Source organism: Spea bombifrons, chromosome 9 (assembly GCF_027358695.1).
Source record: "Spea bombifrons isolate aSpeBom1 chromosome 9, aSpeBom1.2.pri, whole genome shotgun sequence".
Classification (NCBI taxonomy): Eukaryota; Metazoa; Chordata; class Amphibia; order Anura; family Pelobatidae; genus Spea; species Spea bombifrons.
Window position 1 is genome coordinate 40,521,368 of NC_071095.1, and position 17,148 is coordinate 40,538,515.

Consider the following 17,148-nt stretch of genomic DNA (forward strand, 5'->3'; position numbering starts at 1 on the left):
ATGATGGAAATTTAGTCCTATAAGGCCCACTTTTAGTTAAGCCGCAATATCTGATCCCTAACACTAGAAACCACCACTCTCCAGGTGTGACTCAGAGTCTCAGGGTGAACCTCGGCTTCTCTGGGTCTCCATATCAGTTTCTTCTTTCTCCTAGAAGGGGAACAACCCTTGTTCCACCCATTCCTTGCCCACTTTCCCTTGTTCCCCACCCAGTTTCCTCCCACTAAAGGCTTTCTCGCCTTGAAGAGGCGCCGGGTTATTCACAGATAATGAATGTGAATTGCTTTGTAACTTCTGCAGTAAACAGGTAAGAGCTAGTGTTTAGATGTAGGCCTTTCTGATTTTCATAAATGCATTAGCACATTTAATTAACTAATATTAAAACAAACTTATTTATCATTTATTAACTGTATTCATACTACTGCACATTTTAAGATATATATTTGGCCATTATCTGTATTTCTTTGTATTAATAAAATGTATCTATTACTTTTTTTTTTTGTAGAAACTAGTGTATATACTATAAAATAATTACTTCTGCCCATTAGGTTAGTTCTAAACTGTTCTAGGGTTCTGAAACCCCTGTAAGTTTGGATATCCCAAGCCATTTCCATCAAAATAAGTGACACCATGTAACACGGTGGGGTCACTTAAGAGTCTTTATTGCCATTGCAGCATTCATTTTTTTAACCTTTCTTGGGACATTTTATGCATTCAAAATATGAGGGGGAGCCTCATGCCCTTAGCATTTTTGGATAATTATTTTATAGATGTTTTGCCAATCACCAAGGACAGAGGAACTGTATGGTGCGGAATATCTTGCTACCCAGCGCATAAAGGGTGTAAGACACAAGATAGCGTCCAAATAGATTATCAGAAAATTAACACATGCTTCATCATCAGGCTAATAAGAAGCAATCAGCTAATTAGACTGATGTGTCCTACAAAGCCAGTTTAACATTGGAGTGCAGAAACAATTGCATTAATTAAAAGCTGCTATTAATAGCAGACGAACAAAGGCATTTGGGAAAGGTCAGTTTCACTCTATTTTGTTTGTCTGTTTCTACTAATGTGCCATTAAGGGAACGATATGCCGTTTCAGTGGTAATTAATCAGAAGAATTCCTGCCTAACACATTATGTGGATTGTGATGAGGACACTGGCCAAAGTGCTGTCTGCAATAAACAACTGTTGGGCCTGGATTGTTATTCATCATCTCTGCAAACAAATGTGAGCAGTCTGGAGACACGTGCCAACTCCAAAGTAAGCGGGCAGGCCACCAGCATCGGCAGCAGAACTAGATACAGAAAATGAAGTTGTACAAATATAGATGCACCAAGTTCAAATCTATGAGACATTTCCACATTTATAAATTGATGTTTTTAAGTATGCCTGCGTGAATTTTCCAGCACTGTCCCAACAAGCTGTAACTTTTTTAGGCAATGGGGTTCATGGGCCTGTGCAGGGGATCTGACCAGCCCAGATAGCCATAAAAGCAATGCACAGACCTCAATCACAGCTTCCACATTGCCTTCCTTGTGACGCACTGAAGCTATGTGCTGAGATATGATGTCATATCCTAGCATTCTGCTATATACTCACTATACATACACACATATTTGAAACAGATAGTCAATATTGACAACGACGGATGATATTTCCGTTCGCCTTTTTGAACTCATTATACAAAGGTGACTTGTTGCGCTAAGCCAGGGATTCCTTGAGCCTCCCGCACCACGTGCTTAGAATTAGTAGCCTATAATGAAACCGACTTTGGAATCATCCACAACTTTAGATTGTTATCTTAAGAGAAACAAACTATTATCTGAAGATCTGTCTAAAAAGGATTAGGAAGTGAGGAGAAAAAGTAGAAACAGTGCCTCCCCTACTTGTTCCCTCGCCCACATCTTTGTGGGTAAAGTAAAGTTAGTGATCAATATTTTCTAATAAATGATTTTATACAGGTACTAGAGACTTGTTAGGTCTGTTATATCAGGTAATGTTTGAGAGCCGGTAGACTGGATTCAATACCTTTAGGAAACTGATTACTTATTCACAGACTGCACCAATTTACGTATCTATAGGTATTCAGAGATGTATCTGCCATCTAAACCCATGTATAATCTGCCCACCCAATGCTATTTGTAATTAAGGTGGGCAAAGAAACACACAACTGCTCAAAAGTTTGGAGTCACCTAGTTTTCATGGAAATCAAAGGAATTTCAATATGTCTAACATAATTAAAAAAAGGCTTTTCTAAAAATTAGACTTTTTAACTTAAAAGAACACAGCATGCCATTGGAAAACAGGAGTGATGGGAGTGATAAAGGACCTCTGTACTCCTATGAAGATATTCAATTAAAAATAAACCGTTTCCAGTTACGATATGTCAATTAACAACATTAACCCCATCTGAGCTGGATTTCTATTTCATGGACCAAATTAGCATTTCTTTCAAAACCAAGGACATTTCTTAGGGACCCCAAACTTTCAAACGTAGGTTATTTGGTTATAGCTGCAAAACCGTTTGGTTGAATTGCAGCTTTTTTGTTTAACTGAGTTTTTGCAGTAACCATTACAGCAGCACATATTATATTACGACATAGAGGCTAACATACACAAGCACGTATTGAACAGTGATGTTACATGGATACCTCTTGCCTATAAATTCTTAACCAGAGCGTGCATATAAATATATCAGCTCGTGTAAGAGGCATTAGAAAGTTGCTTCCATGTATTGGATAATATATTTGGAGATACAGTTGAAAAATGTATTTCAGATCTTATGTATTTACACTGTACCTTATCAAGCCTGCAATCCCATGCTTTTAGCGCAGGTGAAAATCCTCCACAAAGAAAAATATTGGGCTCATTTGGCTGGAACCGAACAACACTGATCTTAAAGTCATTTCTTGCCTTGTATAGTTGCTTCCCTAAAAAGACCAAACGGTGAATTTGATTAATGACAACCAGGGGGTTAAAAGCAAACCAACTGTATAAACACAAATGTACATTGAAAAGTCTCTGGAGTTCAACAGGTTAAAAATAAGGCATTATTTTTAGGGTTAAATTATGGCAGCTATAGATCTGGATTTGGCTTTGGTGCTCCAGCACAAATAATTAAGCGCAAATGTTATTCTTTTAATGCAAAACATCAGACGGGTTAGATGGACTAGCTTAATTTCCCCAAGGAAAATAACAGTAACATATTAAATGGGAGAAAACATGGTTACTATGGATACACCATTTGAGATGTACGGGACTCGGAAACGAGTTAGTCGTTTTATATATATTGTGACAGTGTAAACCCCAGGGAGATGCTTAGTGTGGCATTTGGGTACAGGTGATATCCAGATCATAAATATGGGTCCCTGGGGTGGAGCAATTGGAGAGCAGGGTGGGCCAATGCTCCATTTCCCCATTTTGTGGAAATTCCATGCCGGGTTTTCCAGGAGGCAAGAAGTCCACAGGATCCGGTCCGGGATTCCTATGGGGCCGGCATCAGGCACAGGTGCCGGACATTAAAAACCCCTGGAGCCTGATACTCAGGGAGACTGTTGGGGGAAGAGGAGGTTCCCTGTGCTCCCAGGGCAAGGAGAGGCCCTGAAGAAGACAATCCCTGAGCCAAGTGAGGCAATACCTGCCTGGACATTTTGTGTGTTGTCTGTGGGAGGTTTTCCAGAGCCTGACGTAGCTGGGTCTGGCTGGGAGGTTGAGGTAGTGGGTGATTAGGCTGGTCAGTTTAGACCAGCATAGTTAAGTTAGAGAGGGCTCCAATTGGGAGCTAGGTTTTATTTTTATGATTTGGTTTTGGGGTTTAAGCGGTTAAAATAAAGTGCTGTTTTGTTCAAAGCTGCTGTTCCTGACTCTGATTGCCCTAGAGGACTGTGCTTAGGACCCCTAAAAGAGACATGTATGGCCCTCATGCTATTGGGTTTGTCACAATATATATATAAATATAAATATATATATATATTGTAGGGAACAGCTCACGCATGGGGCGGCAATGACAGTATTCACACAGGTTTCAAACGTAAAGCGTGTTTATTTAGATGCTGTAGGCACAGAGCACCTTGTAAACAAAACAAACTCTAAGCCTGTCCGGCTCTAACTAAACATCTACAAGCCTAAGGTCTGGCACAAAGCAAAGTAACAGGTTTTCCATAGGAAACGCTTCATACCTGGTGGGCTGCAGCGCTGGCTGTAGCTGCTCCTTCACTCAGTTTCTCCTCTTCCCTGCAAACCTAACAGCCCTCTCTTTTAAGGCGTCCTCCCCAGTAATGAGCTTAGGAAGCCTCACCTGAGGGCTCCTGGGTTTGCTACTGTGCCTGGCTGAGGAAACCAGGTGAGATATATATCCCATCAACCACTCTCCCATACACTTTACCACAATATACACACAAAAAGTTTATCAGCAAACCCTTTGGAAACCGCATGGCAGCTGAATATAAGTTAAGGTTAAGACGCTGTGCCCTCTACAATTTAAAGGTTTTGCACACTAATTACAACGTGCATACCAAATGACATGTCCCGCTGTCACAATACACTCCTCTTAACGAAGATGTTTATTTTAATATCATTTCTACGACCTGTAATGTTGGGTTTTGGAGAAGGTGGCTTAATAGGATCAGTATTTGTTTTTGGGAAGCCGATGTGTGCGGTCTTTATTATAGAGGACAAGTAGAACAACAAACAGGGGTTGAAGGAAGGTCCTCTTTTATTTGTGCTACATCTATTACATTATAATACGGCAAAAAAACTGACCAACAGTGAACAAAACCTCTGAATGATGAACCATGTATTCTATTAGTAGAGGCTCTACTAGGCTCTTCTAGGAGCAGAAACTCACTGTGGTTGATCCTTCATAATGAATAGTGATATCATGATGTTAAACTCTCCAGCAACCTCTAGACCGGAGAATATATGCTAAAGTGTAGCCACGGAAAGCCAACAGACCTCCTTTAAAGTGAGTCCTAAGAGAGTGCTTGGAAATCTCAGGGCAAGATTGAGCAAAAGCAAGGAAATTCATCACAAGAAGCAGAACAGATCCCAAGGATCAAAGCATCACCGGAGAGTGTTGGGGGGACTAAATTAAGGACTTTCATATAGTTTAGTTAAGCAATCTGATGTACATGTGCAAAGAAAGTAGGAATAGAATATTTATTTCTTTATTTATTTATCGAGGACGGAAGCAGTTAAACCAAAGGCACTGTGTAGAAGATGCCAAAGTGACTGACCCTTTAAAAACATATGGCGATCCATACTACCAACACAATATGGAAGCAGAAGACTCCTTTGCAGGAACGTATTTATTGGTCATAAGTTATCAACGGTAAATAAACAGGACATTACATGCAGACGTAAGATATTTATTATTTATTACATAGGTTCTTAAAGAGTAAGTTGTTATTACAGAGAAGCCAATCAAGTAAAATGTACAAACAGAAGAATGGGAGATATGTGATAGGCGTAAGGCTTTTTCTTTACGTAAGCACCCTGGAGGTACTTGTGAAGTTGCAAAGCGGGACACATGCACAAAAATTGGCATTCCGGGACAGTTTCTGTATTGTGTTAAATTATTAAAGAGAAGCAAATGAAGGAAAAGGCGCCATGTACGCTATGAAATAAATTTAAGTGGAATAATTACAATCATGCCATGACACATAAAACTCTGGTGTAAGTCGATAACGGGGTTGCAGTTACCAATGCTTATCCCATGGAGTCCAGAGCCTTTGGGTTTTCTAAGGAAATGAAGACTGGATAGAAAAGAGCTACTTATTTCAGGTTCCATGCTGCAAAGCTGTTTCCTAAATTATTTGTCCAGCGTAAATGTATTAAACAGACATGGAGAAATTGTTTTGGGGAGCGGTTTATTGGGGGTAGAAGCCCCTATTGTAGTTTCTTCAATATTTTAGGATCTGTCAGCATATAACAGAGTGGAAATGCATTTATATACCGTAATCAGAAAGATGCCCAGAGCAGACGGAGACATAAAATGCGGCTGCACTGATTCTATCTAGTTCAGAAATAAAAATCACAATCTATTTTATTGTCATCTATAATATATCTCTGAAAGAAGTGAAAGAAACCAAAATGCATGAGGCAATGCTCTTGTAAGCTAATGGAAGCCACTTGCTTTTTACTTAAAGGTTACTGACTCAGATAAATGTTTTTATATGTGCTTTAAAATATATATGCTATGAGCTATGAGACAGAAAACAGTTTCAACATAAGCCGACGCCATGAGAGGTGAACAGAATCTGAATTAAAAGGATACCATCGGGTGTTCTTTAATGCATTTCGTTGGATGCGTGGTCCCTTTATATTTTCCTGTGGTCCGTTTTGTAAATGGATGAGAGGATTCTGCGGAACCCCCTACATGTATTTTCCCCTTTGCCCACCCCTCTGCATGTTATCGCCCGGTCAGCTCCAGGGCTGGTTCTGCTGAAGACTGTATGCAGGCGTGTGTTAGACCCCAGTGTGTATGTGTAAAGGCTTCTAATTGATTTCAATGGGAAAACTTTCCTGCCATTGATTGGCTGCTTAAGCCAAAATTGTATAATGAACAAAGAAGATTTAGTACCATGGCTGCAAAATCTGTTTCAGGTATTTTGTTGTTGAAGGATGCCCTCACAGAGGGTTAAGTGTGCTTCATCGCTTACTGCCTTCTATAGTTGGGGTGTCAGAGACATTAGACCGTACCTTTCAGATATGAGTCCAAGGTCAGAACAGAATAGCATCTCATGCCGTGTATTGTACAAGCCATTTCTTGAAATCAAAAATGAAATTAAGTTACTTAAAAGGCATCCACTTGTCCATGATGCTGCCCATGCAGGAACACTTCCATTAGCCCCACAATGGAGCCTTCAGCTAGAAGGTTTATCTTTCCCATTTGGATTGCCTACACAAGGACTTTGGTTTTGACAGCAGATAAATGCATATCTGGTCTGCTAATTCCCTTGACTAAAAGGCACAGCCTTCATTTATCTTTTTTACTGGCTTTAGATCTCAGCCCTTTTGCTGGAAGATGGATCATTTTCCATGTTCTACTGGAAACCACTGCTTAAGGATGCCAACGTAGGGAAAAGGCGAACAAAGAGCTCACTGTGTGACTTTGTTAAGCGTGTTAATGTCCTAAAATTCTAGTAAGCAGCATGGGATTTTGTTATCTGGACTTGGTACAGTAATTATATTACAAGTGCTGGAATAAAAAAGGTTATTTGGCATGTAAAATATGTAAAATTAGATGTATTAAAATCTAACAGTAAGTTTTACTTAAGAAAATAACCAACTGGGCGTGAAATGTAACTATTTCAAACTAGACCTGACACCGTCAAACTTAATATTAAACCCCAAATTCGTTACAATGTATAATGTTATATAATATGATAAGTAGCTGGATAACTATATAAATCATTGTGGGCTTGAAGCATTCCCCAAATGCTACATTGTACAGTTGAGTGCACTAAATATTGCTGTGTAATGGTGTTTACAGATTCAAACGTGCCATATATATATATATATATATATATATATATATATATATATATATATATATGTATATATATATATATATAATAGAAATCCAGGTGTATAGAAGCTGCTGCCTTAATTTTCCATTCTCAAGATCTGCATAATTATCCCTCTTCATTAGGTAGTTTCTGCTCTCGTTAGGGGAAGCATAATTGATTCATGCTGACTTTGTAAGGGGGGGGGCAGAAATCGCCTTCCTTTTGGGGTGCAAATGAGCGGCACCAGGGACTGCCGGGCCGGACTGGCCTACCGGGATAACTAATCTAATTGAAAGCTGCCTCATCCGGCGCCTAATGTAATTAAAGGGGCCGGCATGCATGTGTGTGCACGCCGGCCCCTTTAATTTCATGAACGCCGGCCTCCACCCGCTGCCCCCACCAGACACCAGGGAGTTAGAAGCAGTGGTAAGTCGGAGGGGAAGTGTTATATTGGGGCATAAGGCTTTTCTGGAGGCAGAGTGCCCCATGATATTCATTTTAACCCCCTTTAAGTCACTCTGACTCCAGAAATGCCGTTTAACCCCCTATATGCCACTCTGCTTCTAGAAATGCCTTTCAACCACCTATATGCCACTCTGCCTCCAGAAATGCCTTATACCCCCCCCTATATGCCACTCTGTCCCATGATATACCTTTTAACCCCCTATATGCCAGAGTGAGTTGACAGATATGATTCAATATGTAATTTGTTGAGAAACAAATTGTGTAAAAATCATGTTTTTGGGGGTTGTCCTTAACAGATTCTAGTGCCGGGGCCCTGAGGCTTCTAGTTACGCCCCTGACCTCATACTTGATCTGCTGCTGCAGTCCCAGGGCCATCTCGTCACCCCCAGTCCGGTCCTGAACTACACTTTGATTTTACAAGCAGAGGGACACCAGATGAATCCATATCTATAAGACTACACATACCCTGAATGTGGAGACGTAGCACAAAATCCCAATGCAAGCTGCGCTGAGGGGCTCTTATAGACACAAACGAAGTCTATAAACACAATTTGGTAATAATATAAGCTTATATTGTGTTCTTCCCTCTTTGACACAATCATAGAGCTTTAGGGTTTGATATTGGTTGTTGTGTGATATATGTAATATCCCAAACAAATATGATATTTATTAAGATATATTTAACCCTATACTAAAATGCACTATTGTCACATACTGCTAGATTCCTAATAAAACAAATTAAATACAAAAATAAACCAGCGTTCCTTTATCTATAGCAACAAGTAGGCAACAATAATAAATCCACCCGTTAAATAATATTTAACAGGTGGATACACTTGAATAGATCACTATGGCAATGTTATATTAGCTGGCATTCTAGATTAGTTGTACAGAGTGAGTATTATAGGGTGAAGTCATCTCACAACCTGATAAATTGAGCAAAACATTACCAATGAAACCCACATTCACTCAAAGAAGTTCATTGACTTGATTAATTACACATTTTAAACTGATGATTTGAAGAGCCCTGATAGCAAACATTAGTTGTTTATAAAATCTATATCATGTTCTAATTAACTTATATTTGAATTCTCGGAGTGCAAGCTTTTTTTTTTTATATCTTACTATAACTTGCTACTTATTTTAATTGAAAAGAATCATTTCACTTTTCTCTAATCTTTCCTCCTGCCATTACACTGATGACTTTTATTCTGTAAAATGTGCTTTTATGTACCTCTTTAGTGAACTCCAGAATGTCTACTATCAGAATATCTACCGGGTGCGCTGGAAACTTGATTGTGGAGGTCCTAAAACTTCCACTTCCACCCTGACACACACACATACAGGGGCCACCATCCACCTTACCGCAAATGCTATCTTTGCATTCCCCCCTATTGTAATAGTGTTATGGAATATCCTGGCGCTCTATAAATAAAATATAACATAACCATTGGCTTATATACTGAACATGACATAGTAAACTGTTTACAGAATAGAGGGTCTCTCTCCCTTGATTGGAACAGCAATATAGGATAATAATGTAAATGTAGTATATGATACAGCTGGTTATGTTTTTTTCGTTTCTCTTACCCGTTTCAACATCTGTTAAGTAAAGCATTGAGTCGAAACCACCGCTAAGAATTTTCTGTCCGCATTCAGACCACTGAGCATCGCGGGCAGCTTTACTATGGCTTGAGATAGCGCTCAAACATTTGCCACAGTCCACTGCATCCCAGACCTGAAAATAAAGAATATATATGACTTTTACACTATTTTCAAAAAGCAAGTAGTTTTTATTTCTTGATATAGAAGAACAGAACATGGGGGTTGATCATTTAAACTAACAAACCAATGAAATGTAGGTGAACTTTACAGTTTACATGGCTTTGTTTGCTTTGTTATTAAAGTTACAAGATTAGACTTGTATCTTGTATGTACTGAGGTATGCTTTGTGCTTTCAGCGGAGGAAGAAGTGGGAGGGGCTAAATCAGACCAAAGCATCATTTTCAGACTCCAATAACTAAAAAATGCCTGTATCAATCTGCATGCAGTACGCAGAAAGGACCCCAATGTGCATTTAACATGAAAATAAAGCTGCCGTGATCTTTTGTCTTCTTGAAATACCCTGCACAATGTCTTCGGCACTCTGGCCACATACAAAAAAATGAATCAATACCATAAAAAGCTTTGCATGGGACCTGCTGCAATCTAGAATTTATGAATCAGAACGTGTTGTTTTTTGGAAAATTCAACTGTTTTGTCTGTGTGAGCAATGCAAAATGAAGATGTTCTTCCATGAAATAAATAATGTAAGCGCTAACCGTTTCTTCAGCTGGCTAAAGCACAAAATGTACTAGAAGACAAAAAAAACCCTCTTAACAGAGGCAAATTAAATTACAAGCCATGCTTTTCAAGGGATGACAGAAGAATATCAATGCAGTTTTTCTTCGTCGCTGTCACTTTCTTGACAGACACCAATGAAGTTATTTTACAATTTAGAAAAAAAAAACAAAGTACGTAAACAAACTAGATGGCTCTGCACACATTAGAACAAACTTGTGAGCAGGGACACAAGCTGCTATCAAAGTCACCGAAACACACCTATTTACTAAGAGTCACCGTGAAGACTTGACAAAATGAACTTTAGGACGTAAATGACTTGACCCAAACCTCCATTCAACTCAACAGGACCCACAGACACTGTCAACCTTTTAAAAATAGACGTGTTGTCGTTCAGGTTTGCCAAGATGGTTTTGCATTGGGTTACTTGAATTACTTCAAACCTCTGTGAATAACCAAAACCCTACCAAACCAGGAAGTGAATTCTTGTTGTAATGGTGACCAGGCGATCCTCAAGACAATTTATGTATTGAACATTTTGGTTGACCAAGTATTAGAAATAAACACATACATAGTCTTGTAGTAAAATGTATTAAAGCACTGATTCAATATATGAGCACATATTTGGCATTACCTTTCTCCCCTAAGAATACTTTGGTTCTAACCCCCCCAAAAACACATTTTCCAAAGTGATAGATCTATGGCTACATGACAGGCCATGGGCTTTATTGACTAAAGGGTGAGTTGATAAGAGAGTTTGTAGTTGATAACAGACCCCAATGCAAATGGTGACAATTTGGTCTATACCCCACCCAAATGTTATTCAAATATGGACATTGCCAGAAGCTTCCCATGAAATTATGTGTGTGGGGGGGGGGGTTAATCTCTGCTTGTTGCCAAAACTCTAATATTTAGGGCATCCTCTCCATCCCTGAAATGAATATGAAAAAACGTCATTCTGCCATCAACTCCCCACAGGATTAAATGATGGAGAAAAATTGCTTCAAATTAACTTCATTCTAAACAATGAAAAGGGTATAATTTTCTGTGAGGTTACTTAAGTCAAGATATGAACATCAAATGCTAATGACACGCAATGTTCTTAACATATCACTCTGGTTAGAGATATGAAGTGCCAGGAGTGCTGTATTTTACACCACTTAGCCACATGCAGGGCAATTGAGGTCGGATTAACTCATTCAGACAGGATTTAATTGCATGCCCTATTTTCCTTTAATTGTGAAGCCTTCCAGTCTCAAACTGCGTTCATTTAAAATACAGACGTAAACTTTTATCCTCCCTGGTTTGTACTTCAGAGGCAAATTCCCCATTTTAAATATTCACGTACAAAACCGTAATAGCAAAAATCCTGATACAATGATTACAGTTCAGAGATAAACCCCTGCTCTCTTTCTGTGGCCCCAGGAGTAACATTATGATATAAATCTACCAAAAGACTGAAGCATTCGGTGAGTTATGAACTCTCGCTGGCACTAGAGAGATAATGAAAAATGAAAGACTGATCATTGGATAAAAGTCATTCTTCCGCCTCACCCAGAAGGTGCTTTTAGAGTGAGACAGAGTATCTTTATTGTATGCACGTGTATTCAAGGTATAAAATAATACAAAGTAACATTATTTATTGTGTAAATAAAAATATGGGTTAAAACGTGTTTTCTGCTCACAAATCCAGTTGCAAAAGATGGCGAAATTTAATTCTTGGTGACTGTTCAGGAGAATAAGTTAGATTTCATAACCCATCAAATTATAATAAATATGAAAATAATTCTGGATTACATGGATGTCCTTCAAAAGGTACTTTTAATCAGAGTTGAAGTATCTGTTGTTCTCAGTCTAGAACATAACCAGATTTAGGGCTTGTAGCAGCACTTGACAACTGTAGCTCTCTCGCTGTTTGTATTGATGAGGTTTAAATAACGTTAGTATTTTTAGCCACGCATCAATGTATAATAAAAAATGAAAGGCAAAAAGGCATTTAATAAAAGACAAAAGATATGAATATGCCAGGTTAGGATAAAAGCACAATGTAATTATTATCACGTCTGAGGATGTTATGGGTTTGACAGTAATTACAGTTCAGTATTTTTTGTAATTTTTTTATTTGTATATGTAAATGAGCATTTCTGCAAGATACTCTCATCAAGCAAAGCAAAGTAAGTGAAGTGTGAGTGAACTGGTGATACTGGGGACCCGCTAGCTGCTCCCCAACATAAAGTTCACCTTAGATCAACCATATTGCAGAGCACATACACAGGGGACAGCCATGGATGTTAGATAATCACTTTATGAATAACTGTCTGGATTATACCCTATTACCTATTTTCATTTCTCTTTATCCCGGCACCAATTCCATTTATGCTCCACCTTTTATACCATTTTTTTTTTGTTTCTTTTCTGTATGTATTCGGTGCGACTAAGCCATGGAATTACGTTGTTCTTTCTGGGAGTAAACAAGATGAACCGGATTAATTAGGAAACATTACCATTTACTGGCTACTGCAAATTTCTACATCATACAATCCGGCCTCAACAAAAAGAGACAGATCTGTCTGACTCCTTAATGTAAACTTTGAACCAAGCCTACCTCATACGCTGCCTCTCCTTCCTTGTCTGAGCGTTGAGATATGATGTCATATGCTGCCTCTCCTCCTTACAAAGTCATACAGCTAGGGTCAAGTGAAAAAGAGGTTGTGCCTGCTAAGAAGACCCCTGAATTGTAAATGAGTCAGTTGTAAATGAAACCCCCAAGAGCTACAACTCTAAGCCAATATATTGGAATCTCTATATGGATCTAGCCCAAAAACAACAAAGTATATGGGTCAAACAATAGGAGGTCAGGGTCCGACAGCGTTGCTTGTTTGTTGAGACTAAGGAGATGCAGAAGGGACAACAACAAAGGTCGAAGTCACACAGTGTCTAACAGCACTCTACATGAGTCCAAAATGCCCTTGGACGGTTTCAAGATGTCCTAACAAGATACAGAAAATGGTCATGCGATAAATCTACATCCCTGTGAGCTTCATCCTAATAGATATAATTCTCAGGCTGGATTTCCTGATCACCTACCAACAGTGAGCCTTGTGTCTCAAATGATAAAGGACTTATACAATACAAAATCAGAATTAAGTTTTCCAAAACTGAATTTCATACAGCTTATTGTAAATGAGTACATCGTGTCTGTCAACAAATGGGTTAAACCGCATTTAAAAAGAAAGTTACAGTCCATGAGCTGAAAGCTCCCAAGAGATGAAAGGAACAAAATCCATTTCAAACTGAAGCGTTCAGATTATACAGGAAGTCTCTTAAGTATTGTGCAGTTTTATTATATTATTTTCAGGAGGAAAAAGAACAAAAAAAACAAAATATAAGCTACCTTTATAAAATCTGATGATGCATTTTCTTTACTTCTGCATCTTTCCTATTTTTTTTATTTTATTTTTTTTGCTGTCAAAAAACATTAATTGGTTAGCTGCTTAACATTTTTTATTCAGCCAAATGCATCATCTTCTCCAGGAAAATAATTACTGTTACCTTGTTTGAAGGATTCGGCTACGCAATTATGTTAAAGCTCTTCCAATGATAAAATGTTTTTTTTTTTTTGTTGTTGTTAAATGACACGGCAAAGAAAAAGTACAAACTGACACACGATTGATCTGGCAAGAACAGAAAATGATAAGGAATAAGAAAAGATAAGGGTAGGTTGATCCAGAAAATAAGTAACTATTTTATATATATTCATCCTCCCACCTCAATAAATCCTTAACGCAGGTTTTTCCTTTGAAACTATGACATCATGGTCAAAACATATTGGTTCTTCAATGAAAGTAAACTTCCTAGTGCTGATTCCTTAAGTTCTCATGTTAAAAGGGGCACTCCAGCCATCTCAAGCACTTTACTGCAAATGAAAGGTGCATGGTCAATTCCAATTTTTGTGTGGTCCTTTTTTGCAGATGCCCCTTTTTCCACCCCTCAGCTAAATGCCCTGCACAGGATTCATTCCGCCAAATACATCTCCCTGCACATGACGTGCTCACCTTCGGTCTCCTACAGCGATGGCTCTGCTGAACAATGTATTGTAAGTAATTGTATGTAAGGTATTCACACTGAGTTCAATAGAAGCACTTTCTGGACACTGATTGACAGTTTCAAGCAACCAATCGGTAACAAGAAATGTCAGATTGTAAGAAATCATTTTTATACTTTTATTTTGTTCTGCACATTTTAGGCCTGAATGCAACTTGAGTGCTAGAAACATATGGTATCAATTAAGTGACGTAGCTTAGAGGGTCTTCTGTGGCATGCCTTAACGTATACCCTAACCAAAAGTAAAAGGGTATAAATAGGCATGATTACGAGGGCAAGGTCTTCTTTCTACGCTCTCACCTTCATCTCACCAAGAATATTGAGCCTACAGTACCTTTTATCACCATTTGAATCCAGCATCGGTACTGTATGAATTGATAATTTGTTATCGAAAAAACCTGATTAATAAGACATAGAAGCTGTGGTCTTGATTGCGGTTTGATCAATGGAGAAGTTTAGCTATTCAAGACAAAGAATATTCTAACACAGATCATAGAGGAAAAGGGATCTTTAAGAGTACTTAATGTAAATTTTTCAGGCACATTAGAATAAAGTAGCTTGCAAGATGCAGCTGCGAGGGGGCCCTTGCCTCTAAGGGACCACTTGTTCCTGTCTCCTCGTACGGGTTCAAAATAGTTTAGAAAGGGACCTTCAGACCTGGACCGGCACCGGTCAGAAGGGCCCTTTCTAAACTATTTTGAACACGACATGGGGAGACAGGAACATATGAAGGAATCAAGGTCCATACCTGATTGTGTGCTGGGGCAGTCATGCCGGAATAGAAAAGGGTCTTCCCCAAACTGTTGGTACGCTGAAGCATTAAGATTTCTCTTCACTGGAAGTTAGGGGCCCAAACCCTGAAAAACAGCCCCAAACCGTTATCCCTTCCTCACCAAGCCTTACACTGTACTGTACATTGTACTTGGTGATGCGAGGCTTACATGCAGCTGCTCAGTCATGGTAAACCATTCCATGAACGTCCTGCCGCATAATGTTTGTGCTGATATTAATGACGGGGGAAGCTTGGGTCTCCTCCGTTATGGAATCAGCAGAGTTTTGGGGACTTTTACGCACCATGTGCCTCAGCACTGGGGACCCCGCTCTGTGACTTTACTTGGTTTTCCGCTTCATGGCTGAGTTGCTGCTGTTCCCAATAATACCTCAGCTGACCGTGGAATATCTAGCCGGGATGAAATTTCCCGACTGACTTATTGCAAAGGTGGCGCCCCATCACAGTACCACGCTTGGATTCACTGATCTCTTCAGAATGACCCATTTTTCTGTTTGTAAATGCAGACTGCATGGCTAGGTGATTGATTTTATACACTTTGTGCCAATGGGTCTGAAACAGCTAAATGCAATAATTAAGAGCTGTGTCCCAATACTTTTGTCTATATAGTGTATCTGTTACTGATTCTCCCACCTGGTTTTGTGATTTACCAAATCCAGAAGATTAATTTTATCATCAAAAAAAAAAAAAAAAAAAAAAAAAAAAAACTTATAGAGCTGCAGTACTCTGAGCGGAAACGTTTCCCAATCTCTGGGCTAACTGAAGACGTTGAAGAGTTCAGATTAGCCCAAGCAAAACTAATGATTAAAAAGCTACTGATAAAAACTAGTTTTTATCAAATTTAAGGAAGGGGAAGCAAACACAAGGATCTCCACATTTTCAATTACAGACATGTTAATAATGGACATGGCTGAGACCTCTCTGCGTTTGTCCCAGAGACTGTGGGTATCACAGCAATAGTGTAATGAGCTAATTAAAGTAGGGTAAGAAGAGAAGACCTTTAACAAGAGGACATCATGCAGGCAATTCTCATTGCGTCAAGGTAACCGTGAATTATCTTACTTCATGAATTACCCTCAATATGTATGGAGGAAAGAAGAGAAATAGGAGATGTGATAATAACATTTAAATACTTAAAATACACATTCTATGTTATATGTTAGCCTAAGGATCCCAAACTAACTCCATTACAATGGGTGTGTTTAGACCAAACATCTCACATAAATATATAGTGAAGGACAAAAATAACTGTTTCGTGGAACCCTGGGTCGGGTTGTCTTGGGGCAGTTTGCACAAAGTGTTTCGTTGTGTGAGGGTGTTTTGGAGGTCTTTGTTTGGGATTCGTGTGCGGTTTAGCCGGGCCATGGATCGCGCCTGTGTCCCGTTTCTGATTCCATGACCCAGTAATATTTTATAATGTGTCATAAGTTATAACCGAACTGAATGTGGCTGCAACTCCAGCCCTTCAAAGGGACGATCATGTAACCTGGCTGGAGCTCTCACTACAGGGGGGGGTCACTTTATACATTTCCTGTGTACTCCTCGAGTTGATGGGATTTGGGGTTGAGTTCTGTGTGTATTGAGAATGTCTGTAAAATGAATGTTGATAGAATTATGGATCTATATAAGTTCTATGTGTTTGTAATAAAAGAGTTCTTGTTTTACTGCGCAAATTGTGACTGAACCGTGGATTGCAGGAGCTACCCGTATGAGGGTACTGACTGGTGATTCCTCAGCCCTCAAACAGGGGTATCAAGCCTTGGGTACGGTGACCATGTAACAATAACTATCTGGCCCATCTAGTCTACCCTTTTCCAATAATTTTTTGCTTTTTTGTTTTTATGATAGTTTTATGCACATCCCCAGAATTCTTTAACTCCTTTGCAACATTAATAGCTTACTTTTTCCATTATCTATTAATGCATACTGTTTGTAACA

General features: G+C 39.0%; 1 protein-coding gene across 1 annotated transcript in view; it reads right to left on the minus strand.

Moving 5' to 3' along the window:
- Positions 1-17,148, minus strand: part of WDR25 (WD repeat domain 25) — a 62,962-nt gene that overhangs the window by 14,399 nt on the left and 31,415 nt on the right. The window contains exons 3-4 of the mRNA XM_053474547.1: positions 9,567-9,714; positions 2,803-2,933 (exon numbers count right to left, since the gene is read on the minus strand). Coding sequence (XP_053330522.1) covers positions 2,803-2,933; positions 9,567-9,714 — 279 coding nt within the window. The remainder of the gene's footprint in view (positions 1-2,802; positions 2,934-9,566; positions 9,715-17,148) is intronic.